Source organism: Neoarius graeffei, chromosome 7 (assembly GCF_027579695.1).
Source record: "Neoarius graeffei isolate fNeoGra1 chromosome 7, fNeoGra1.pri, whole genome shotgun sequence".
Classification (NCBI taxonomy): domain Eukaryota; kingdom Metazoa; phylum Chordata; class Actinopteri; order Siluriformes; family Ariidae; genus Neoarius; species Neoarius graeffei.
Window position 1 is genome coordinate 15,904,186 of NC_083575.1, and position 26,176 is coordinate 15,930,361.

The 26,176-nt window shown below is 40.7% G+C and overlaps 1 protein-coding gene across 1 annotated transcript in view; it reads right to left on the reverse strand.

Annotated features, from left to right (window-relative positions):
- Positions 1-26,176, reverse strand: part of LOC132889128 (MAM domain-containing glycosylphosphatidylinositol anchor protein 1) — a 700,848-nt gene that overhangs the window by 210,916 nt on the left and 463,756 nt on the right. The window contains exons 7-8 of the mRNA XM_060925323.1: positions 17,910-18,179; positions 15,669-15,998 (exon numbers count right to left, since the gene is read on the reverse strand). Of these exons, the coding sequence (XP_060781306.1) occupies positions 15,669-15,998; positions 17,910-18,179 (600 nt within the window). The remainder of the gene's footprint in view (positions 1-15,668; positions 15,999-17,909; positions 18,180-26,176) is intronic.

The following is a 26,176-nucleotide window of genomic DNA, read 5'->3' on the forward strand; positions in this document are numbered from 1 at the left end:
ACTAGCCTGTGTGGAATAACTGTATTAAAGGTGGAGCGAAAGTCCACGACAGCATTCGCACATAGGTGTTTTTCTGATCCAAGTGTGTGAGAGCTGTGTGGAGAGCTGTGATTATTGCATCCTCTGTTGACCTGTTTTCTCTATAAGCGTACTGATGTTGGTCGAGGTCAGCAGGGTTGGTCATTTTAATGAGAGAGAGGATGAGCCTCTCGAAACATTGAGTGATGATGGGGGTTAGGGCAACTGGGCGATAGTCATTGAGGCAGCTCACTGTACTTTTCTATGGTATTGGGATGATGGTACTGTAGATAATTTCAAGCAAGTGGGGACTGTGGACTGTTGTAGTAATAGGTTGAAGATGGTTGTAAATACCTCTGCTAGCTGGTCTGCGCAGTCTCTGAGGATCCTGCCAGTGACTCCATCTGGACCGGCTGTTTTCCTAGCATTGACTCTCCACAGGGTGGATCTGACCTGGTGTTGATACAGCTGTATGGGGTCATCCTTCCCTGTTTCACTGGTTCCCTACTGTAACCCTAGCTATGTGAAAGGACGAGGGCGACAGCATTGAAGATCAGTGTCACCCAATGCGCCTTACAGGCCTGGTTAGTACTAGGATGGGAGACTGCTTGGAAAAACCAGGTCCTGGCTGGGGAGGGACTTTGATAGTGAGCAGTGTAAGGTAGGCCTTTTGACCTGATTTGGTAGGAGCAGCAAAATTCTCTTAAGTTGCATGATGTGTGAGGTTTTCAACCAAACTCTGAAAGGGTGTTAAAATGGGATGAAGGTAGAACTGTACTCCAGCAGAAAGTTTGACCTGCCCACCCACTCCTGCTTGAACGTAAAGACTGCTTCATATCTGACCCCCCCGACTGCATGAGAGTAAAGCTAGTTTCATATCAGACCCCCACTCCTGCAACAAACAATACAAACTATAACAAGTTATAGACGGTCAGAAACCTGAACTGATGGTCACCTCTCGATAGTATCTACAATATGAAACGACCTCCAAAATCTGACAATTAAATTCAGCATATGTGCAGACCAGGACAGTTCCAGACAAACACTATATAATCTCTGGACTGTTGGCCATCTTTGGTCTAACAGTAGATTATTACAAAATCTTGTGATGGCAAAAAAGCAGAAATCAAAGCAAATATAGCCACAAACAGTGAGGTCCAATCAGCTTTCACAATTAGCGCATCCTGTAGCCTTTTCTCTCTTGATACAATTAAAACCTTCCTCTTGTGTTAAGGTCGGCACCGACCGGTTTTTAGGTTTGAAATGCATAAAAGTACCATTTAAATTTGTTTATTGCATCAAGGCTTTTTGACTTTATCAGGAACCTCTATTTATAGAAAAAAAAATCAATTTCACAAAATTATAAAATGCTCTGGTGAAAATTGTTGTTACGGTCGGTTTCGACCCAGTTATAAGATTTTAAAACAATAATTAGTGCCAAAACTGAAATCATAAACACACTGTCATTACACTGTAAGGAGTGTGGTTGCACTCCTTACCAGTCGGTGGCAGTAATGCACAATTATGTTGTTTGCCCACCACCAAGAAGAAGAAGAAGGAGTTTATGACTTGCAGAATACAAATTTCCAGTTTGCAGCATGCAAAAATGAGAAGAAGATTTACAAGAAGCCAAGCTCTGGATAATATATTTGCTGAAGATGAAGCAGAGGACACAGAGCAGCATAGTGATATGGATGAGCAGGTTTCTGAGGAGGAGGATAATATAGAATATCAACCGGAGGACACAGACACATCTGATGAGTCTGATGAGGAGGTCACAGGTGCTGAAGCTGCTCACATTCCTGCTGAAACATACAAATCCAAAAATGGTAACATCTGTTGGAGCGCAGTACCTCCTGGTTTACATGACATTTGCCGCAGCTGCCCTGCCATCAAAATGACCCCTGGGATCACAAGGTTTGCTGTGACGAGAATAAGTGACATCAAGACAATTAAAAAAAAAAATTTTTTTTTTTTTGGGGGGGGGCTTTTTTCACCTTTATTATTGGATAGGACAGTGTAGAGACAGGAAATGAGTGGGAGAGAGAGACGGGGAGGGATCAGGAAATGACGTCGGGCCGGAATCGAACCCGGGTCCCCGGATTTATGGTATGGCGCCTTATCCACCTGAGCCAGGACGCCCCCATCAAGACAAGTTTGGATCTGTTTATGCCATTGTCACTAAAAAAATAAAAACATCATCGCTCTGACAAACCTTGAAGGAAAAAAGTCCACGGCGACATGTGGAATGACACTGATGAGGAATACTTCGATGCTTATATTGGTGGTGTTCTTCTTGCTGGAGTGTACAGATCCAGCAATGAGGCCACTGATAGTCTCTGCGATGCAACGTCAGGCAGAAATATTTTCCAGGCAACAATGTCACTTCAGACCTTTCAAATGATATCAAGAGTGTTCAGATTTGACAATAGAGATACGAGAGAAAAATCTGACAGGCTTGCTCCCATCAGGGATGTCTGGGAGAGATGGGTGCAGCTCCTTCCACTGATGTTCAACCCAGGGCCAGAGGTGACAGTATATGAACGCTTTGTCCCTTTCCGTGGAAAATGCCCCTTCCGGCAAAACATGCCCAGTAAGCCAGGCAAATATGGCATAAAAATCTGGGCAGCCTGTGATGCAAAAACCAGCTACAGTGGTGCTTGAAAGTTTGTGAACCCTTTAGAATTTTCTATTTTCTGCATAAATATGACCTAAAACATCATCAGATTTTCACACAAGTCCTAAAAGTAGATAAAGAGAACCCAGTTAAACAAATGAGACAAAAATATTATACTTGGTCATTTATTTCTTGAGGAAAATGATCCAATATTACATATCTGTGAGTGGCAAAAGTATGTGAACCTTTGCTTTCAGTATCTGGTGTGACCCCCTTGTGCACCAATAACTGCAACTAAATGTTTCTGGTAACTGTTGATCAGTCCTGCACACCGGCTTGGAGGAATTTTAGCCCATTCCTCCATACAGAACAACTTCAACTGTGGGATGTTGGTGGGTTTCCTGACATGAACTGCTCGCTTCAGGTCCTTCCACAACATTTCAATTGGATTAAGGTCAGGATTTTGACTTGGCCATTCCAAAACATTAACTTTATTCTTCTTTAACCATTCTTTGGAAGAATGACTTGCGTGCTTAGGGTCGTTGTCTTGCTGCATGACCCACCTTCTCTTCAGATTCAGTTCATGGACAGATGTCCTGACATTTTCCTTTAGAATTCGCTGGTATAATTCAATTCAGAATCCATTGTTCCATCAATGAGGGCAAGCCGTCCTGGCCCAGATGCAGCAAAACAGGCCCAAACCATGATACTACCACCACCATGTTTCACAGATGGGATAAGGTTCTTATGCTGGAATGCAATGTTTTCCTTTCTCCAAACATAACGCTTCTCATTTAAACCAAAAAGTTCTATTTTGGTCTCATCCATCCACAAAACATTCCAATAGCCTTCTGGCTTGTCCACGTGATTTTTAGCAAACTGCAGATGAGCAGCAATGTTCTTTTTGGAGAGCAGTGGCTTTCTCCTTGCAACCCTGCCATGCACACCATTGTTGTTCAGTGTTCTCCTGATGGTGGACTCATGAACATTAATATTAGCCAATGTGAGAGAGACCTTCAGTTGCTTAGAAGTTACCCTGGGGTCCTTTGTGACCTTGCTGACTATTACATGCCTTGCTCTTGGAGTGATCTTTGTTGGTCGACCACTCCTGGGGAGGGTAACAATGGTCTTGAATTTCCTCCATTTGTACACAATATGTCTGACTGTGGATTGGTGGAGTCCAAACTCTTTAGAGATGGTTGTGTAACCTTCTCCAACCTGATGAGCATCAACAACACTTTTTCTGAGGTCCTCAGAAATCTCCTTTGTTCGTGCCATGATACACTTCCACAAACATGTGTTGTGAAGATCAGACTTTGATTGATCCCTGTTCTTTAAATAAAACAGGGTGCCCAATCACACCTGATTGTCATCCCATTGACTGAAAACACCTGACTCTAATATCACCTTCAAATTAACTGCTAATCCTAGAGATTCACATACTTTTGCCACTCACAGATATGTAATATTGGCTCATTTTCCTCAATAAATAAATTACCAAGTATAATATTTTTGTCTCATTTGTTTGACTGGGTTCTCTTTATCTATTTTTACGGCTTGTGTGAAAATCTGATGATGTTTTAGGTCATATTTATGCAGAAATATAGAAAATTCTAAAGGGTTCACAAACTTTCAAGCACCACTGTATGCATGGAATCTGCAGATTTACACAGGCAAACCTGCAAGTGGCATCCCTGAGAAAAATCAAGGAAAACGTGTAGTCCTGGATATGACTACTGGACTGCAGGGTCACAACATCATGTGTGACAATTTTTTTTTTTTTACCAGCTATGACCCTGGACAAGAACTTCTCAGGAGGAAACTTACCATGGTGGGCATAATAAAAAATAAAAATAAACCTGAGCCGCCCGCTGAAATTTTGCAGGTGAAGGACAGGGCTCCACTTTCTTCAAAATTTGCTTTTACAGACCCCACCAATGTTGTTTCATATTGTCCAAAAAAAAAGATGGAGTGTAATACTTATGTCCACTTTTCACAAAGATGCAGCTGTGTTATCAGGAAGTGACAAAAAGCCCATAATTATCCTGGACTATAATAAAAACAAAGGAGGAGTGGACAACCTGACTGCCACCTACACTTGCCAGCAAATGACCAGGAGATGGCCAATGGCTGTGTTTTATAACATCCTAGATGCGTCTGCATACAATGCATTTCTGTTGTGGACCCACATTCACTTAGGGTGGAACTCAACCAAAAAAACACAAGCAGAGAATGTTTCTTGAGGAGCTAGGAAGTTCCCTTGTCAAGCCGCACATTGAGCAAAGGGAACGGGTGCCCCGAGAACCAACTGCTGCAGCCTTTGTCAGACAGCTGCAGAGTTTACCTCACACTCCATCCACACCATCAGCAACACAAAGACTATCAGCTGCAGCATCCTCCTCAGCCAGCCCTGCCTCAACATCAACCAGCACAGCCACAGCCCCACTGAGGCCACCTGATTCCAAAAGAAAGAGGTGTCAGGTCTGCCCTAGCAATAAGGACAGGAAGACAAATATATTGTGCTTCCCCTGCAAAAAAATATATCTTTTGCAGAACACACTAAAAGTGTCACTTTTTGCCACACATGCATCTAAACAAACACACGTATGTGTACATGCATGTACTTACACACAAAGACTTTTTTTTTGGAAATAGTACTTGATTTCTTTTGTATTCTAGTAGTTCTAATACTTGTATTTTGTTCATTTTGTATTTGTATTAAAGTTATATTTTTGAAAAATAGACTTATTACCTTTTTCTTGAAGTAAATATATATGGGTCAAAATTGGCCTGTAACACCACAGATGATACTATATGGTTATTCTCATCTCATTATCTCTAGCCGCTTTATCCTTCTACAGGGTCGCAGGCAAGCTGGAGCCTATCCCAGCTGACTACGGGCGAAAGGCGGGGTACACCCTGGACAAGTCGCCAGGTCATCACAGGGCTGACACATAGACACAGACAACCATTCACACTCACATTCACACCTACGGTCAATTTAGAGTCACCAGTTAACCTAACCTGCATGTCTTTGGACTGTGGGGGAAACCGGAGCGCCCGGAGGAAACCCACGCGGACATGGGGAGAACATGCAAACTCCGCACAGAAAGGCCCTCGCCGGCCCCGGGGCTCGAACCCAGGACCTTCTTGCTGTGAGGCGACAGCGCTAACCACTAGGGGAGAGTGGGGTAAGATGAGCCACTTTTTACATTTTTCATCATAACTACATGTTAAAGCCATTTTTGCTTCCAGTCTACACACCATACCAAATTTCAAAGTGTACTGTTACTATCTGAGCAAAACATAATTGATAAGCTCTTATGGTTAGAGTGATATTACCTCTTGAAAAAAAAATGTCAAGTGGCTCAACTTACCCCATGCACGGGGTAAGATGAGCCACTGTGTGGGGTAAATTGAGCCAACACAAAACATGTTAGGTTAACAAAGTAAACAACTTTTATTATTAGAAATGCAATCAATGAATCAAGTCAAGTCAATCAAGTGGGGGATAGGGCCACTGCATAGAGAAGGGGAGATGAAGAGAGAGGTGATAGAACGAGATGGGATAGGGAGGGATAGATAGATGGATAGAGAGAGATATATGCGTAGATAGATAGAAAGAGGGATGGTTAGAGAGGGAATGAGAGATATACTATATTATAGAAATTACTAAAACAGTAGAACAGTGCCAAAAGAATCTTATTTCTTTCAGTAGGTTAAAACATTGCTAAAACATGCAGCAATCATTCCATCAATCATTCAATCATTTCATCATTATTCAATGTTCCAAGCGTTCAAATGGCAAGGGAACACCATTTGCCTCTCCCTCCGTGCTGTCCCCCCAACAGTAAAGGGGCGGGGCAATTTTTTCACAATATCCTGTCTTGACAGGACAGCCTCATCTTTCTCTTTGAAGACAAAGGTTGGCTTTCTTGCAGAGCCATGGCATGACCGGCTTCTTTTGAGAAATCTTGCCTCTATTTCGAAGACATCCAATTTGATTATCTGGGCAATGAAGAAATGCACTTTCTTCTTCCCCATGTATTTTGCCACAACATAATCCCCCACATCTAACAACTGGTCTTCCTCATCTGATGTCATATATATATATATATATATATATATATATATATATATATATATATATATATATATATATATATGTTGTTGTCATATATGACCAGTAAATGTGAAAACTTAAGTGTCATCCATATTGGGTAAGCTCAGCCACCAATGGGGTAAGTTGAGCCAGTGGCTCAACTTGCCCCACATCTAATGGCTCATCTTACCCCATGGCCACCATTTTGTAGAAAAATGCTAATAAAGGGGATTAGGCTAATCAAAATTATTTTTATTAGCATTCATATCATAGCTTAGAAAGCCACTAACTTAACCCTAATGTGTCTAAATATTATTCTACTTTTGTCTTCTCTAAATCATCTTCACTGTGGACAAACATGGAATTGACTTAAAAAGCACAAAAACACATTTTTATAAATATGTCCCTCACCTAGTTTGACATGTGGTGCTCCTCTCCACAAGTGTAAGTAAATGGTCCCGGCCCCCTTTGAATGTGGTCACATGGTCACATTTGTTTACTGTTTCTTAGAAACAGGGGGTGGCTCATCTTACCCCCTGGCTCATCTTACCCCGCTCTCCCCTACACCACCGTGCCGCCTATATGGTTGTTATTATTATCATAAAAAATAAATAAAGCTAATTTATTTTAAAGGTGTGTTCTAATACTTCCCAGTAATAGTCAGGTAACATAACCTTTTATTTATTTATAGAATTTTCTTGAGGTTCATTTTACCATTTTTTTAAAATTAAAAACCGAGAGGTATGCTGTAAAAAGAAGGGCCCAGGGGGCCACACCAAAAATATTAAAATCAATCTCTTCATAGATAAGGAAGCCTAGCAAGGTCACAAAGAGTTAAGAAACAAATTGGATTCTAAATCATTGTTTTGAGGGTATTTTTTGGCTGATTTAAGACATGGGTCAAAACCAACCCATTAACATAAGGGATAGTAACAAAGTTAACACAAGAGGAAGCTTAACAGGTGGCAGAGGTGAGAACCTGCCCAATCTCATACATACACATCTTTTTTTGCTCCGCCTACTCAAGCGAGTAGGACACTTCTTTGCTTTGCTCCTGCTTTGCTCCTGCTTGATCTTTATTTTATTTTACTTTTTCACTTAATTTCCACTATTTCTTCATTTTATTTTTCACTTTAACAAGATAAGTTAGCTTTTAAAACAAAATGCCAGGAGGCAAAAAATCCAGGAGATCCTGCAGAAAATGCACAGAACTAGAACAGAGGATTTCTATCCTGGAATCAAAGATTGATGTCCTGCCAAAGATAGACGAACTAAGAGCAATATCTCAGGAAAGGAGTACAGAAACAGTGGCTGAGAATGCAGAGATTGCACCCCGACAGGCCGATGTCATTGCAGATCGAGTGGATGAATACATCGATCTAACAGAGCAAAATGTGAGTACAGAAAACTGGCACACAATGGGTGGCAGGCCCAAAAATAAAAACAGAAGAGTAATTACCTCAACACCAGTTCATTCTGATACTATGCAACCCATGCTCCACAACCATGCTATTAGAAATAGAGCCAGGTCTACAAACTACAATAGGATTTACAATCCTATGGAAAATCCACAGCCCATAAGGCTTCAGAACAAATTTGAATGCCTCAGGGATGTGGAAGCGGAATTTTCAGGCGGACAAGCACATCATAGAAAAAGATCGCACCACAACCGAAGAGCTGTGGGAAGAGGCAAAAAGCAGCTCGTAACAGCACCTGATCCCACAACCCTTGTTCTTGGTGATTCCACTGTAAGACATTTAAAAGGACATGGAATTATTATTTGCTGCCTTCCAAATGCATCCATCTCTGACACCAAAGACAGCATTTTGAAACTCATGTCTGAGCATAAAACTATCAAACGTATTGTTGTGCATGTGGGAGCAAATGATGTTTTCAGAGAACAGCTGTTTGTCCAAGATGATTTCAGAAAACTTTTTTCTGATCTCTATAAGACTGGAATACAATCTTTTATCAGTGGCCCACACCCTGCAAGGGGAAGCTTTGCATTTACTAGACTCTTCAGTCTTAACACCTGGCTTGGAAAAACTTGTTTTTTATTTGGTATGAACTTCATAGACAATTTTAACCTTTTCTGGAATCGCAGAGAATTCTTCAAGCCAAATAGCACTGAACTCAGCCGGATTGGGACCAAAGTTTTAGCTGATCACTACAGCCTCTCTCTCCAGCATGCATTCTTTTCTCAGCCAACATTGAGCAGAATTGCTGATAAGATATCACAGACTGACCCAGTTACAGATATCAACAATACCTCTGCAAAGTCAAAACAACCATCCATGCAGGCACATCAGAGATGCTTCAATAAGGACACACAGCCATCTGGGGCAGACTGCCAAGAACCATCTGGGGCAGACTGCCAAGGACATCAACGATCACATGGAGAACATGTTGTTAACAATGGGCAGCCACAGATATCTGCATCGCCCATCCAGATTGAGGACCTGACCAAAGACAATCATGGCAAGGCTGCATCATCCACATCTCGACCCCATGCAAGTATCACAGAGACTGTCAGGGAGACAGTCACCACAGAGACCTCACCAAAGTCCCAATCTCAGTCTCGCTCTTCTGACTTTGTTGTACCATCTCCGTCTCCCCCCTGCATGGATTTCCCTAAAAGTATGCAGATATTGCTGCCAATGGCTGCACTTTCTTTTTCCAGCCCAAATCATTCGCGATAAGCAGTGTACCCAGTTCATCGAAAATCAACCAACAGACTGAATTGTGTTCGCCCAGGACTTTCAGCTGGCTACCAATCTTTTTCACCATCTAAAAAATACATGACATCTCCAATCCTTCCCCCTCCCAACCTCATGGAACATAGAGAGAGTCTTGTATGATGTGCTGTGGCTCCCTGCATTGGGTGTAGTTTTGAAAACAAGCTGGGACCCAGTATGCCTATGCCATTCTCTATTCCTGTGTTGATAAGAAATAGAAAACATAGAGCATATTTAACCCAGGGGGTAAACCAGTCTAGTCTCCTTCCTGTTTTAAAACAACATCAGAGTGCCCAAGCGGATATTACTTCTAGACTTTCTGTAAAGCTAGCTCTTCTGAACGTTAGATCACTTTCAAACAAGTCATTTTTAATTAACGAGCTTATTTGCAAACACAATCTTGATTTTTTGCTTCTAACTGAAACATGGCTGGATCAAGCAAATAGTGCTACCACCCTTATTGAAGCAGCCCCCCCAAATTTTAATTTCATGAGTGCTACCCAACATGGGAAAGGTGGAGGGATTGCAAATATATTCAAAGCCTCTTTTCAATGTAAACAGTCCTCACTTGGTGATTATACATCCTTTGAACACTTATGTGCACTTGTTACATGCTCTCCTAACATATTGTTATTAACTATTTACAGGCCTCTGAGACATTCAGCCAAAGTTTTTCTGGAAGAGTTTGGTGAACTGCTGTCAGTCATTTGCTTAGAGTTTGACTGTCTTATTATATCTGGGGATTTTAACTTGCATGTAGATAATCCTGAAAACACTTATGCCAGAGAACTACTTGCACTTATTGACAACTTCAACCTAGTACAGCATGTACAGGGGCCGACCCACTCTCGTGGTCATACCCTTGACCTCGTTATCACAAAGGGTCTTATTGTTTCTACTACTGTTGTTGACCTGGCCTTATCTGATCATTTCTGTGTTTTCTCTGATGTTTCTATGTCCCCTCACATTCAGAACAGCTCAACGACTATGGGTAGGAGAGTCATAAATGACAACACATGTGTTCTCTTTGAGCAAGCTCTCTCTCGGATCTCAACTAAAATGTCAGACTCTGTAGATGACTTACTGGAAATTTTTTATTTAAATATGACCCAAATTATGGATGATATTGCTCCACTCAAAATCAAAAGAGTCAATGACAAGCAGAAAGCACCATGGAAGCAATACCCAGCTGTTAAATTGCTAAAGAGAGAATGTAGGAAGACTGAAAGAAAATGGTGCAAATCTAAACTTCACATCCATTATCAAATCCATAAAGAGATGTTTTGTAAATATAATTATGAAATTGGTAAAGCAAGACAGTCTTTCTTCTCCAACATCATCAACAGGAATATGAACAATGCCCATGTGCTATTTTCAACAGTAGAGAAGCTAACTAATCCCCCACCACAATTAGCACCTGAACTTCTCTCAGTTAATAAATGCAATGAGTTTGCATCCTTCTTCAAAGGTAAAATTGATAAAATACAGCAGAATATTGCTCATAATATATCTCAGTTGCAAATAACTGAAAAGCTGCAATCACCAGTGACACAGACAGACAATTTCAACACAATGTCAGAATTTTGTTTGATTGATTACGAGACTCTTGAAAAAACTGTACAAAATCTCAGTTCCTCAACATCTGAATTGGACATTCTGCCCACCAACTTTTTTAAGTCTGTTCTTCACCTTATAATTACAGATGTGCTTCAGATCATAAATACATCCCTAGAGACTGGCATTTTTCCTGTGTCCCTGAAAAAAGCCGTTGTAAATCCCCTACTTAAAAAGAATAATCTGGATGTTTCAGTATTGAACAACTACAGGCCAATATCAAATCTACCATTCATTGGGAAAATCCTTGAAAAAATTGTCTTTAATCAATTAACTGCCTTCTTGATATCAAACAGCTGTTTTGATAACTTTCAGTCAGGATTTCGTGCCAATCATAGCACTGAAACAGTGCTGATTAAAGTTATAAATGACATACGTCTTAATACTGATGCAGGCAAAACATCAGTCCTGGTGTTACTGGGCCTCAGTGCAGCTTTTGATACTGTTGATCACAACATACTGCTATATCGACTTGAACACTGGGTTGGATTGACTGGTAAAGTTATCAATTGGTTAAAATCATACTTAAAAGATAGAAGCTTCTTTGTAACCATGGGAAATTGTACCTCAACATCAACGTCCTTGACCTGTGGTGTCCCCCAGGGGTCGATCCTTGGACCATTACTATTCAACCTTCATATGCTCCCACTTGGACAAATTATCAAGAACAACTCAATTTTGTATCACTGCTATGCAGATGATACCCAAATTTATTTTGCTCTATCACCTAATGATTATGCCCCCTTGAATGTCTCTACCAGTGTATCGACCAAATCAACAACTGGATGTCACAAAATATTTTTCAGCTGAACACAGATAAAACAGGAGTAATTCTACTGTATTTGGGAAAAAGGATGAAAGACTCAGGATTACCACTATTCTTGACACAAAGGGGATTAAAACAAAAGATATGGTTAAAAATCTTGGTGTTTGCATTGACAGCGAGCTAAACTTTGACAGTCACGTGAAAGCAATCACTAAATCGGCATTTTATCACCAAAAAACATTTCCAAACTAAGAGGACTTACAGTATGTCAAAAAATGATCTGGAAAAGCTTATACATGCCTTCATCTCTAGTAGGGTTGATTACTGCAATGGCCTTTTCACAGGCCTGCCAAAAAAGACCATCAAACGACTTCAGCTGGTTCAAAATGCAGCGGCTAGGGTTCTTACACGAACAAAAAGAAGAGAGCACATTACTCCAATTCTAAGGTCCCTTCACTGGCTTCCAGTAAGCTACAGAATTGACTTTAAAGCATTGCTGCTGGTGTACAAATCTCTAAATGGTACAGAGCCCAATTATCTCTCTGATATGTTGCAGCGGCCTAACCCAATCAGATCTACCAGATTGCAGCAGCAAAATTTACTGGTAAAACCTGTTGTTAAAACAAAGTGTGGTGAAGCAGCTTTTAGCTACTATGCAGTACAGCTATGGAACCAACTCCCAGAGGACATTAAAAATGCTCCTGCTGTTGGCAGCTTTAAATCTAGATTAAAGACCAAGCTGTTTTCAGATGCTTTCTGCTAACCGATAAATACCATCTTTACATGTTTTAAACTTTGCTTAACTTTTACAGTCTCTGCATGTTTTAAACTTTACTTAACTTTTATTCTATTTTATTCTGCTGTTTTTTTACTGAACTTTTACTTCATTTTATTATTTTATTTCTACTATTGTTTAATTCTTCTTATTTTTTTCTCTCTTCTTCCCCCTTTATTTTATGTAATTTTATTTTCTATTGTTTACTGTTTTGCTTTTACCTCTGTAAAGCACATTGAACTGCCACTGTGTATGAAATGTGCTATACTGTATAAATAAACTTGCCTTTCCTACACGCATTTCATGCTCTGGAGGCAGAAATCTATATTCTATCCACATTCACTGGATATGAGCAATCGCACGCTCTGATTGGCTACTCTACTCCTAGGCTATCAGCTCATATACTGTAAGTAGAGAAGAACAAAATGGCAGAGCATGTTGCTGAACCAACCAAGGAAAAAATAAAAACTCTACTCAAAAACAAAACCCCCCAAAATACAACAATAATAACAATAATAATAATAAGGAATAAAAGTATTTGATGGTAAGAACTTTTTTTTTAAGAATTATTATAGCAGCATTTTTCACAAATTGCTACTGTCATTTCACCCGTTTGTTTACATTCTAAGCAGAAATGATTTGGTCAGACATTTTGTATAAAGTTTTTATTGATTGAATTTGCAAAAAATAAAAATAAAAGGTGCTCTGTTTCTCAAAATCCAATGAATGTGAATATAAGTTTTCCACTAAATCTCATCATACATGTCTTATAGTCGATGAGGCGCATCAGCTCTTGTGGGTAGCTCTTCGGTAATGGAATTACACTCTCAGCAAAATGTGCAAAACGTGGTACCATTTTTTTTTAGATGCATTACTCAAGATAGAGTATCTTTTGACCCTAAAAAAGCATCGAAAAATTTGCTATGTTTAACTCTGAATACAAAATCTTTTGTTAGGAAAGAAAAGTCCGTAACAGAATTGTGTTAGAAAAAACTGAACTTTCATTTCTTAAAATTCAAACCTAGATTTCTCTGAAGCGACATTGCTATAATTGGGGTGATGATTTGGTTTGATATGGTTTTCAGTACATTTTGCCTTGGATTCCATACTTTAGCAATGTCACTGAGCTCACAAGTTAAGGCAAGCTTAATAATTTTGGCCTCTCTGCTGAATAATTGCCCATATATGTGTCAAGGAATAAAATGTAATATAATGTAAAAAATAATAAAGTATCTAGCTAACTGGCTAGTACTTACAAGTTCCAGAGAACAACAAACAATTTTTGTAAGGATAGCTCAATTCTAACCTGACTGAATGTATAACCCTATTGGAGCTTTTCTCTATAAACTTCACTTATGCTTGAAAGTTTGTGAACCCTTTAGAATTTTCTATATTTCTACAGAAATATGACCTAAAACATCATCAGATTTTCACACAAGTCCTAAAAGTAGATAAAGAGAACCTAGTTAAACAAATGAGACAAACATATTATACTTGATCATTTATTTATTGAGGAAAATGATCCAATATTACATACCTGTGAGTGGCAAAAGTATGTGAACCTGGGGAATTAGCAGTTAATTTGAAGGTGAAATTAGACTCAGGTGTTTTCAATCAATGGGATGACAATCAGATGTGAGTGGGCACCCTGTTTTATTTAAAGAACAGGGATCTATCAAAGTCTGATCTTCACAGCACATGTTTTTAGAAGTGCATCATGGCATGAACAAAGGAGATTTCTGAAGACCTCAGAAAAAGCATTGTTGATGCTCATCAGGCTGGAAAAGGTTATAAAACCATCTCTAAAGAGTTTGGACTCCATCAATCCACAGTTAGACAGATTGTGTACAAATGGAGGAAATTCAAGACCACGGTTACCCTCCCCAGGAGTGGTCGACCAACAAAGATCACTCCAAGAGCAAGGCGTGTAATAGTCGGCGAGGTCACAAAGGACCCCAGGGTAACTTCTAAGCAACTGAAGGCCTCTCTCACATTGGTGAATGTTAATGTTCATGAGTCCACCATCAGGAGAACACTGAACAACAATGGTGTGCATGGCAGGGTTGCAAGGAGAAAGTCACTGCTCTCCAAAACGAACAGTGCTGCTCGTCTGCAGTTTGCTAAAGATCACATGGACAAGCCAGAAGGCTGTTGGAAAAATGTTTTGTGGACAGATAACACCAAAATAGAACGTTTTGGTTTAAATGAGAAGCGTTATGTCTGGAGAAAGGAAAACACTGCATTCCAGTATAAGAACCTTATCCCATCTTTAAAACATGGTGGTGGTAGTATCATGGTTTGGGCCTGTTTTGCTGCATCTGGGCCAGGATGGCTTGTCAACATTGACGGAACAAAGAATTTGGAATTATACCAGTGAATTCTAAAGGAAAATGTCAGGACACCTGTTCATGAAGTGAATCTCAAGAGAAGGTGGATCATGCAGCAAGACAACAACCCTAAGCACACAAGTAATTCTACCAAAGAATGGTTAAAGAAAAATTAATTTAATGTTTTGGAATGGCCAAGTCAAAGTCCTGACCTTAATCCAATCGAAATATTGTGGAAGGACCTGAAGCAAGCAGTTCAAATGAGGAAAGCCACCAACATCCCAGAGTTGAAGCTGTTCTGTACAGAGAAATGGGCTAAAATTCCTCCAAGCCGGTGTGCCGGACTAATCAACAGTTACGGAAAATGTTTAGTTGCAGTTATTGTTGCACAAGGGGGTCACACCAGATACTGAAAGCAAAGGTTCACATACTTTTGCCACTCACAAATATGTAATATTGATCATTTTCCTCAATAAATAAATGAACAAGTATAATATTTTTGTCTCACTTGTTTAACTGGGTTCTCTTTATCTACTTTTAGGACTTGTGTGAAAATCTAATGATGTTTTAGGTAATATTTATGCAGAATTATAGAAAATTCTAAAGGAGTCACAAACTTTCAAGCATTACTGTAAAACACTTATTATAGTTCACATTAACAAAAATGACAAACACAGAAGGCAGCAAAGAAAAAGAGATAAAATATGCGCTCACCACTGCTTTGTGTGATATTGATGTCTACTCGGAGTTCAGGAACATTGCTGCCAGGGAAGTTGGCCACGCAGCTGTAGGTGGCTTGATCTCGGAATTTCATGTCCACAATTTCCAGGCTGCTGGTGCCAGGGGGCATGTCTGGGTCACTGCGCAGCACAATGAGGCTGTATGATGGGTTCACAGGGACACCGTTCTTATACCAGCTGTAGTTGACCTTATCCTGGGGCTGAGCATCCACATGGCATGACAGCTTGAGGTCACGACCCATCTGGATGCTCTCGCTGTCCTTGTTGGAATCAGGTGTGATCTGAAACGTCAAGTTCTTCATTGCTGTGCAAAACCAAAGAAAGAACAAGATAAGAGTTGGGTCAAAGACAGAGAACAAAAAGTGTAGTGAGATAGTAGTGCATAAGTTACATTATAAGTGCATTTAAGTGTTGTTCAGTTCCAACTGCATTCATAGCAAATCAGCAAATTATATTTTGCTAGAAGTGTTCCAGCCTCATAGTATCTTGATCAGGGACCATCAACTGGTGGACTGTGGTTTGCATACAGAACAAAGCACTTTGAAAAATTTCTGTAGCAGATCTGAGAAACATATAAAACAACTGACCATAGTTCAGTGACTTGAGTTTTCCCAAACACAAACTAGATTGGCTTCTGGACCAAACTCTCTGTGGCAGCTTACCGGTATCTAATCATATACATTGATGCAACTATTAAGATCTCTCATCAGTTTGGATGTTGTTTGTCAAATGGGATTCTGAAATGCCATTATTTTATTCTTATTGGTTAAGAATTAAAGGTTAACCATCTCCATGTAAGTTCATGTTAGCTGCTTATCCAACCCATCATTCATTTAACAATTATTCCACAAAATCGAATCATACAGGTACTGAAATCCAACGAGGTGAGTAGCCATGTATAAGCCATGATTGATTGAGTGGAATGATTGATTGAGTGGAATGACCATTTTATTCTATCCACATTCACTGGATTTTGAGAAAGAGCATTTTTATTTTTTTTGCAAATTCAATAAATAAAAACTATACAAAACATCCGACCAAATAATTTCAGATTAGAATATAAACAAACTGGCGAAATGACAGGAGCAATTTGTGAAAAATGATATAATAATAATAATAATAATAATCTCATTTCATCTCATTATCTCTAGCCGCTTTATCCTATTCTACAGGGTCTCAGGCAAGCTGGAGCCTATCCCAGCTGACTACGGGCGAGAGGCGGGGTACACCCTGGACAAGTCACCAGGTCATCACAGGGCCGACACACAGACACAGACAACCATTCACACTCACATTCACACCTACCGTCAATTTAGAGTCATCAGTTAACCTAACCTGCATGTCTTTGGACTGTGGGGGGAATCGGAGCACCCGGAGGAAACCCACGTGGACACATGCAAACTCCACACAGAAAGGCCCTCGCCGGCCACGGGGCTCGAACCCGGACCTTCTTGCTGTGAGGCAACAGTGCTAACCACTACACCACAGTGCCGCCCTTATAATAATTCTTGGGGGAAAAAATGTTCTTACCATCAAATACTTTTTTTTTTTGTGGGGGGGTTGTTTTCGAGTAGAGTATTTATTTCCTCCTCAGTTGGTTCAGCAACATGCTCCGCCATTTTGTTCTTCTCTACTCACTGTATATGGGCTGATAGCCTAGTAGTAGAGTAGCCAATCAGAGGGCATGATTGCTCAAATCCAGTGAATATGGATAGAATAAAAGGAATATGTAACTGGACCTGGAAATTTGAGCAAAATACTGCTGATCTAATTGGTATTGGGCAGCATGGTGGTGTAGTGGTTAGCACTGTCGCCTCACAGCAAGAACCTCATGTTTGAACCTCATGGCCAACAGAGGCCTTTCCGTGTGGAGTCTGCATGTTCTCTCCATGTTTGCATGGGTTTCCTCTGGGTGGTCTGTTTTCCCCCACAGTTCAAAGACATGCAGATTAGATGAAATACCCAGCCACTAGGGTTGTACAAGACAGTGCATACTTAGTGCTGGTCCCAAGCCCGGATAGATTGAAGGGCCCAGTGTAAGATTTGCATGTGCTAAACTGGTTATTAACCTTCCGAAAATAAAGCACAGACTGGAACATGCACTAACCCACAACAAATATCTGGTAACCTTTTCATGCCTTTGACACATTAGGAAACCTAGAACAGCAAATACATTGAGTATAGAGTACAAATATAAGTAGTAATGTATACATACTTCGAACAATAAGGTTGACATTTCTTCTGGCTGGGTTCCCCACATTGTTGACAGCGGTGCAGTTGTAGAACCCTGACTCAGCTGGAGAGACGGAACGCAGTGTTAGAGAACCACCACGTACAGTGGCACGGCGTGGCAAGGGGCCAGGGTATCGTGCCCATGTCACAGTGGGCATAGGGAAACCAGCTGTAACCTCACATGACATGGTGACATCCTGGCCTGGGTCCACCACATGTGTCTCATTGACTGAGAGCTTCAAGGCTGGCGGTGCTGGAAGATAAGAGGACAGTTTATGTACAGAAGATCTGCTGCTGTCATCATAAGGGCTCTCCTGTGTTCATCCCATGACTTTTATCAGCATAATGTTTTTTGGTTTTGCATATCACTTTTTATCTTGCATACACAAGTCTAAGATGTTTCGCAAGGGTGGGGAGGCAAATGGAGTTAACCATAATTTATTACATAAACATGTTTGTACAATAGTGCTGTAAAATTCTTGATTTTGATTGGTAGTGCCAAGCTGCTCTCAGTAGAATTTATTTGACATTTATGGAAGGAGTCTTGAGTGTCAGGGCTTTGTAACAGGAAATAAATTTTCTGCCACAGGAGACTCTTCCATGACAAGCTGCATGTCTTCATCTTATTAACCTTAACACAAGCTGTTCACAGCTGCCACAAATGCAAGTGATAACAAGAACTAACTTGATATTACACAATAAATTTAACTACACTCACTAGCCACTTTAATAGGAACTTGTTCTTGATTCTCAGGACTGTTCTTGGCTGGCAGAAGTGGAACCCAATGTGGCCTTCTGCTATTGTGTGCTGAGATGTTTTTCTGCTCACCATGGTTGTAAAGAGTTGCTATAGCCTTCCTGGCAGCTCAAACCAATCTGGCCATTTTCCTCTGACCTCTCTTATCAACAAGGCATTTCCACCCACAGAACTGTCACTCACTCAATGTTTTTTGTTTTCTGCACACCATTCTGTGTAAACTCTAGAGACTGTTGTGTGTGAAAACTCCAGGAGATCAGCAGTTTTTGAAATACTCAAACCAGTCCATCTGGCACCAAACACCCATGCCACAGTGACAGTCAGAGATCACAAGTTTTCCCATTCTGATGTTTGAAGTGAACATTAACTGAAGCTCTTGATCTATATGATTTTATGCATTGTGTTTGGCTGATGAGATGACAAACAGCAGGTGTATGTGTATTCCTAATAAAGTGTCTGGTGAGTGAAAATACATGCCATTCATTAATAAATAAAACAAATGGAATCATTGGAAAATTGCTGGACTATAAGAGAAATAAAAAGCTCTAGGATTATTTGTTATCGGAAAATAATTAACTTCAGAGTAAATGTAGCTCCACTTCATGTCAGGCCACATCACACCATCCTGTTGTTGATTATTTCTCCTGTCACCTTTTACTCCTTTCTTATACACTTCTGCAAGAAATAAGTGTACCACTCTATCCAGAAAAGCTGCAAAATTTGGGGGAAAGAAAATGTTTCATTCATGCATTTCATTGTGATTTACTATTTAATAATAATAATAATAATAATAATAATAATCCATCCATTATCTGTAGCTGCTTATCCTGTTCTACAGGGTTACAGGCAAGCTGGAGCCTATCCCAGCTGACTATGGGCGAAAGCCGGGGTACACCCTGGACAAGTCGCCAGGTTATCGCAGGACTTAATAATAATACATTTATTATTATTATTATCATCATCATCATCATCACCACCACCTTAATTGGGATGGAGTCCACCAGGGGGCAAGGTATTGTTTTCGGTCAGGTTTCTTTGTTTGTTTCTTTGTTTTATTGTTAATGATGTTATGGGAAAACAGCCTGACAAATCTTCATGAAACATTCAGGATAGATGGGCATTGGTCTCAAATAGAACCTCCACAATTTTGAGGGTCATCCGGTCAAGGTTTTGGGGCTACTGCCTCATATAGAGGTCCTCAGAAATCTCCTTTGTTTGTGCCATGATACACTTCCACAAACATGTTGTGAAGATCAGACTTTGATAGATCCCTGTTGTTTAAATAAAACAGGGTGCCCGCTCACACCTGATTGTCATCCCATTGATTGAAAACACCTGACTCTCATTTCGCCTTCAAATTAACTGCTAATCCTAGAGGTTCACATACTTTTGCCACTCACAGATATGTAATATTGGATCATTTTCCGCAATAAATAAATGACCAAGTATAATATTTTTGTCTCATTGGTTTAACTGGGTTCTCTTTATCTACTTTTAGGACTTGTGTGAAAATATGTTGTTGTTTTAGGTCATATTTATGCAGGAATATAGAAAATTCTAAAGGGTTCACAAACTTCCAAGCACCACTGTATATGGACATATATACAGGGTTAGTCAAAATTACAGTGGTGCTTGAAAGTTTGAAAGGGCAAGGGGAGTCTTCTGGTTAATTAATTAAACAATGATAACTGTTGTAACTGAAATTCACCTTTGTATTTTTTTTTTTGGTAAATCTGAAAAGGTGTAGATAATTATGGACTGTCGATAATTGTAGCCACCATATACCCACCCTCATGTCATTTATTTCAGAATGGCCAAAATAGGCTCATAAAAACTACATGAGATGAACATAAAATGTGCTTTTGAGTATGCTCTTATGTTCAGTTCAATGGGAACCATATCTAGATGAAGGCCTTTTTTATCTTGAGAAACTTTCCATGCACGAGAGTTTTTTTAATCTGGATTTATGAAATGGAGTACTGTTGGAGGAGAGGTGAGCAAAAAGCTCCATTTCTCTGAAAAAGTGGATTATGTCACCACCTACATCCAGATAGTTATGGTTCTTTTATGTGATGGTGAGGTTTGGAACTCACTCATTTATTCATTCACTCACATTCACTTTTTTTTTTTAAATTGAGTCCTACACAAAGCTGTATACAAGCATGTTATCGGTATGGATTTACCTCTGATTTATGCTATTTATACAGATAATGAGTTTTTGATAAGATAAATAACTATGTTGCCTTTGTGTTAGCAGTTGATGTTTGTTTTATCGACAGATTCAGGGAACACATGTATTACCGTTACACTAGACATGCTCAAACAAAACTGGGAATTTCAATCTGCAAAAATTTTCAGCCAAAGATCTTTCGTGTAAATGTTGGCCATGTGGAAATGTTTCACACTTTCTCCAACAAGTTCTTTGTATCCGCTGTTAATGCCAACTACACTGACATCACAGCTCGCATAATATGCATCATACAGATGCAAATTCAACCATACCAACATTGTTTGTATCCTATATTATTTCAGTAAAAACACAAATGACAGTGGCAAATTATAACTAAAACATAAAATAATAGAATTCATGGTCTTGGATGAACTGTTCTCTGTGGTCCCATTCGTCAGCTAGTTGTGCCTGGTTGCTATTTAATAATGCAAATAGCATTATTTATACAATTATTTTATTGCATACAGTCAGAAAAAAATGGCGTCACATGTCTATCAGTCCTGCACACTGTGGCGCATGCACCTGAAGGCGCACCTCAGTCTGTGTGCACGTCGAGTAGACTCCAGCACACGCGCTGTTAACAGTGCGCACCTGAACTTAATTAAGGAACTGTGTGCGCACCTACTTAAGGACTGTGCTTCACATTCAGTGTGAAGTATTATGATACATCAGTACGCATTATTGAGCCTTTCTTCCCGTGTTTCTGATTTCCTGTTTCTTGTGCCCATTTCTTGTTCTCGTTCTCACTTTGCCTCTGATATTCTGTTTGCGTCTCGCCTGACCCTTTTGCCTGTTTCATGTGTTTGGATTTTGCCTGCCGTTTTGGATTGTTTGCCTGTGTGTATATTGTTTCACTGTATATAAAGCTAATTGTTATTATTAAACTGAAACTTCTGCACTTACATCTACCTCCCTTGCGTATCTGACAGAATACTTCACCATACAATGGAAATAGCAGAAATCTTTCAGTACGCAATTCCATGCCACTTCCAGGTTTCCCTGTCTCAGGCCCTTGCCTCGTATTTCTGGGTGAAGTCTGACTGGAGTCCCCCAGCAACCTACTATGGAATGTATCCTCCTAGGGGATTCAGTCTTCAGTGTAACAACTTCTATGAGGACCTCCAAGAGCCCAAGCCACCAGAACCCATCTAGGTAAGCTTTATCCTAACATTTATTGCTGGATGAGCACGTGGATGGGTGGATTACCTGATCCGAGTCGAGCACTCATGCCTTCGAAGCTCACAGAGTTTCTTTGCCATCCTCAAGTTCATTTTTGAATCTTTGGAAAAAGAGGAATCCCATGATTTTTTTTTTTTGGGGGAGGGAGAAATCAATCATTCTGTTGGCCGACACAGTGGAGGAGGCCGTCGCTCAAGAGCTCCCTCCAGTGGCTGATGCAGCAGAGGAGGCTGTTGTTCCTGAGCTCCTCTTAGAGGCTGTCTCTCCAGAGCTGGTTTCTCAGTCAGAACCAATACCTGAATCAATGCCTGAACCAGAGTTTTTATCAGAACCCATGCCTGAACCACAGCTTGCTCCTGCACCAGGATCTGTTTCTGTGCCAGCGCCAGCATATGTTTCTGTTCCAGTGCCAGAGCCAATGTCTGCTCCAAAACCAGTGCCACTGGTGCTGACCAGTGCCTGCTCCAGAACCAGAGCCAGAGCCTGTGTCAGTGTCTACTCCAAAACCATTGCATGGGTCAGCTAGAGTATCAGAACCTACGCCAGAGTTGGCGCCTGTGCCAGCTTCAGTGCCGATGCCAGCATCAAGGCCAGTGCCAGAACCTGAGCCTGTTCCAGAACTCGTGTCAGAGGATGTCGGAGCGACCTCTGCCTCAGCTGGCTATGAAGGAGTCATCGTCCCGCCGCCGCCCTGCTATGAAGAAGTCATCATTGTCGTCCCACCACCAGGTCCTAACCAAGACCGAAGCAACATGCTAACAGAGTTCGAGCTCATGCCTCACTCCAGTTCTGAGTCCAAGCCAAGTCTGGAGTTTGAACTAGAGCCAAAAGTCCTGAGACCAAGCTACATCCAGGGTTCGAACTAGAGCTAAGTCCTGAGTCCAAGCCTAGTCCAGAGCATGAGTAATCTCCAGAGCCCAAATACAGCCTAGTGCCTGAGTCAAAGCTCACTTCCTGCCCTGAGTCCAAGCCAGTTCCAGAACTCCAACCTGAGTCATCTCCAGAGCTGGAGCCAGAGTCCTGCCTAAAGCTCAAGTCATCTCCAGAGCTTAAGTCATCCCCAGAACCCAAGTCATCTTTGGAACCCTAGCACAATTCCAGCCCTGTGCCCAAGCCAGATCCAGAGCTCAAGCCCAAGTCATCTCCTGAGCTGGAGCTAGAGTCCAGCACAAAGCTCAAGTCATCTCTAGAGCATGACTCCAGCCCGGAGCTTGAGTCCACCTTCAGTCCTGAATCTGAACTGGAATCAAGTCCCAAGCCTAAGCAAGATCCAGAGCTCAAGCCTGAGTCATCTCCTGAGCTGGAGCCAGTGTCCAGCCCAAAGCTCAACTTGTCTCCAGAGCTTGAATCCAGCCCAGAGCTTGAGTCCACCTTCAGTCCTGGACCCGAGCCAAGTCCAAGATCCAAGTCAAGTCTGGAGTCTGAGCATGATTCCAGCCCAGAGCCCAAGTCAAGCTCAAGCCCACTCCTAGTCAAGAATCCAAGTCTTGGCCTGAGCCCGAACCCCCACCGGAGCCAAGCATGATGGATTTTTGCTCCCAGTGGGAGCTCTTTGGGAGGGGGTTCTGTCAGTCCTGCACACTGTGGCACATGCACCTGAAGGTATGCCTCGGTCTGCACGTGCGTCGCGTGGACTCCAGCACGCACACTTAACGATGCGCACCTGAACTTAATTAAGGAGCTGTGTGTGCACTGACTTAAGGACTGTGTTGATGCACAAACAGTGAAGTATTATGATACGTCAATACACATCACCGAGCCTTTCTTCCTGTGTTTCTGATTTCCTGTTTCCTGAGCCGGTTTCTTGTTCTCACTTTGCCTCTGATATCCTGTTTGCATCTCGCCCGACCCTTTTGCCTGTTTCACGTGTTTAGATTTTGCCTGCCATTTTGGATTGTTTGCCTGTGTGTATATTGTTTCACTGTATATAAAGCTCACGGTTATTATTAAACTGAAACTTCTGCACTTACATCTGCCTCCCTTGCGTATCTGACAGTCACATTATCCTTTTGAATGCCCTCCTCATTTTCTATTAGCGACCTTAAAACAAGTCCCAGAGAAACTAATATCTAGCATGGACTTTAACTAGCTGTGACTCAAAGTTTTCACATTCTTGTTTGCTTCAAGATGAGATAATACATCCTGTGCTTGCCCCATGCTACTGAAGGGCAAACATGTTATTCCTCCACTAAATAATATTTCTGCTGATGTGAAATTATTATAACTGTGATATCTTAAGCATCACAAAATTGTATGACCATGACATTAAAAAAACATTTCAGAGGCTGATGTAGAACTAAATTTCATTCATTGACTCTGTTACTGGGCAGAGTGACCAGAAATGTCATCCAAAACGGGCCAAGATGACAGACGAACAGAGCAGTGTGGAAAGAGAAAGACACAATAGCCCCGATTCATTAAAAGTTATGCGCTTGAATCAAATGTGATTCTAAAATGAGTGCATGCAATTTCAAAATCAATTTCAGTATTAGCAAGTACGGTAAGTTGAGTATATAGCATACATAATAACCTCTGATACAGTGAAGTATGGTGGTGTCCCTATACAATGAATTTTTGAGGCAGCAAAAATAAGCATTGCCTTAAGACGTGCCTTAGGTTTCCACTTTCAACTAATTCAACATTATCAATGTACAATAATTAAAACTTAATGACACACTCACTGGAATGTAATAAATCTAAACATGACTAATTTATCTGGCCGTGAAACTGACCGGACAGTAGTGTACAGGGTTGCCAGGTCCCAGCAACATTGCCAGCCCAACATCCTCTTCAAAACTGCACTTTAAACTATCCCAAAAATTCAGGCATGGGAAAGGAAGATTTTTTTTCCTTTAAAAAAAAACAACTGGTAATCGTGGCACACACACACATTTCTAATTGTTCGCATTAATATTAGCCCAATTTGTCAAAAGAAGTTGTAACTGACAAGGCGTGGGGTACCTTGCTAAACCCTGCATTCTCCAGTATCTGCAGCTATGAACTTTCCAAGCATCTAATACACAAATACTAATAAGTCTCTTAAATGTATTGTTCAAAATGCAGACCTATCAATAGATAGCATCACACTGAAACATACCATCTGTGGTATTGTTAGAACCCTAATTCAGTTACAGTCTAAAACTGATATGAAAGTGATAGAATACTTAAAATTACTTATGCATTAAAATGATTTTTCTTACTTACTATGGCTTAAATAAGGGAAATAATAATAATAATAATAATAATAATAATTATTATTATTATTATTATTGGGCGGCACGGTGGTGTAGTGGTTAGCGCTGTCGCCTCACAGCAAGAAGGTCCGGGTTCGAGCCCCGTGGCCGGCGAGGGCCTTTCTGTGTGGAGTTTGCATGTTCTCCCCGTGTCCGCGTGGGTTTCCTCCGGGTGCTCCGGTTTCCCCCACAGTCCAAAGACATGCAGGTTAGGTTAACTGGTGACTCTAAATTGACCGTAGGTGTGAATGTGAGTGTGAATGGTTGTCTGTGTCTATGTGTCAGCCCTGTGATGACCTGGCGACTTGTCCAGGGTGTACCCCGCCTTTCGCCCGTAGTCAGCTGGGATAGGCTCCAGCTTGCCTGCGACCCTGTAGAACAGGATAAAGCGGCTAGAGATAATGAGATGAGATGAGATTATTATTATTATTACACTGTGTGCACAATTATTAGGCAAGTTGTATTCCTGATGATTAATTTTATCGTTGAACAAATACAGTGCTCTCAGTCAATCCAAATTGTTAATAAACCTAAAACCAGAATGATTAACAAAGGAAAGGGGAGTTTAGGCCTTCTCAGGGGAATATATAAGTGTGCACAATTATTAGGCAACATTTAGTGTGCAGAATTATTATGCAACTAAATGAAAAGCTTAAAGTTTCCCATCTCACTTGTTTATTTTAATTTTCAGTGTAACAAATAAACAACTCAGAATTAACAAATAAACACTTCTAGCATTTCAAAAATATTCAGTGACCAATATAGCCACCCTTCTTTTCAATAACTGCCATGAGCCTTCCATCCAGTCTGTTAGTTTTTTGATTTGTTGACGATCAACTTTTTGTGCAGGA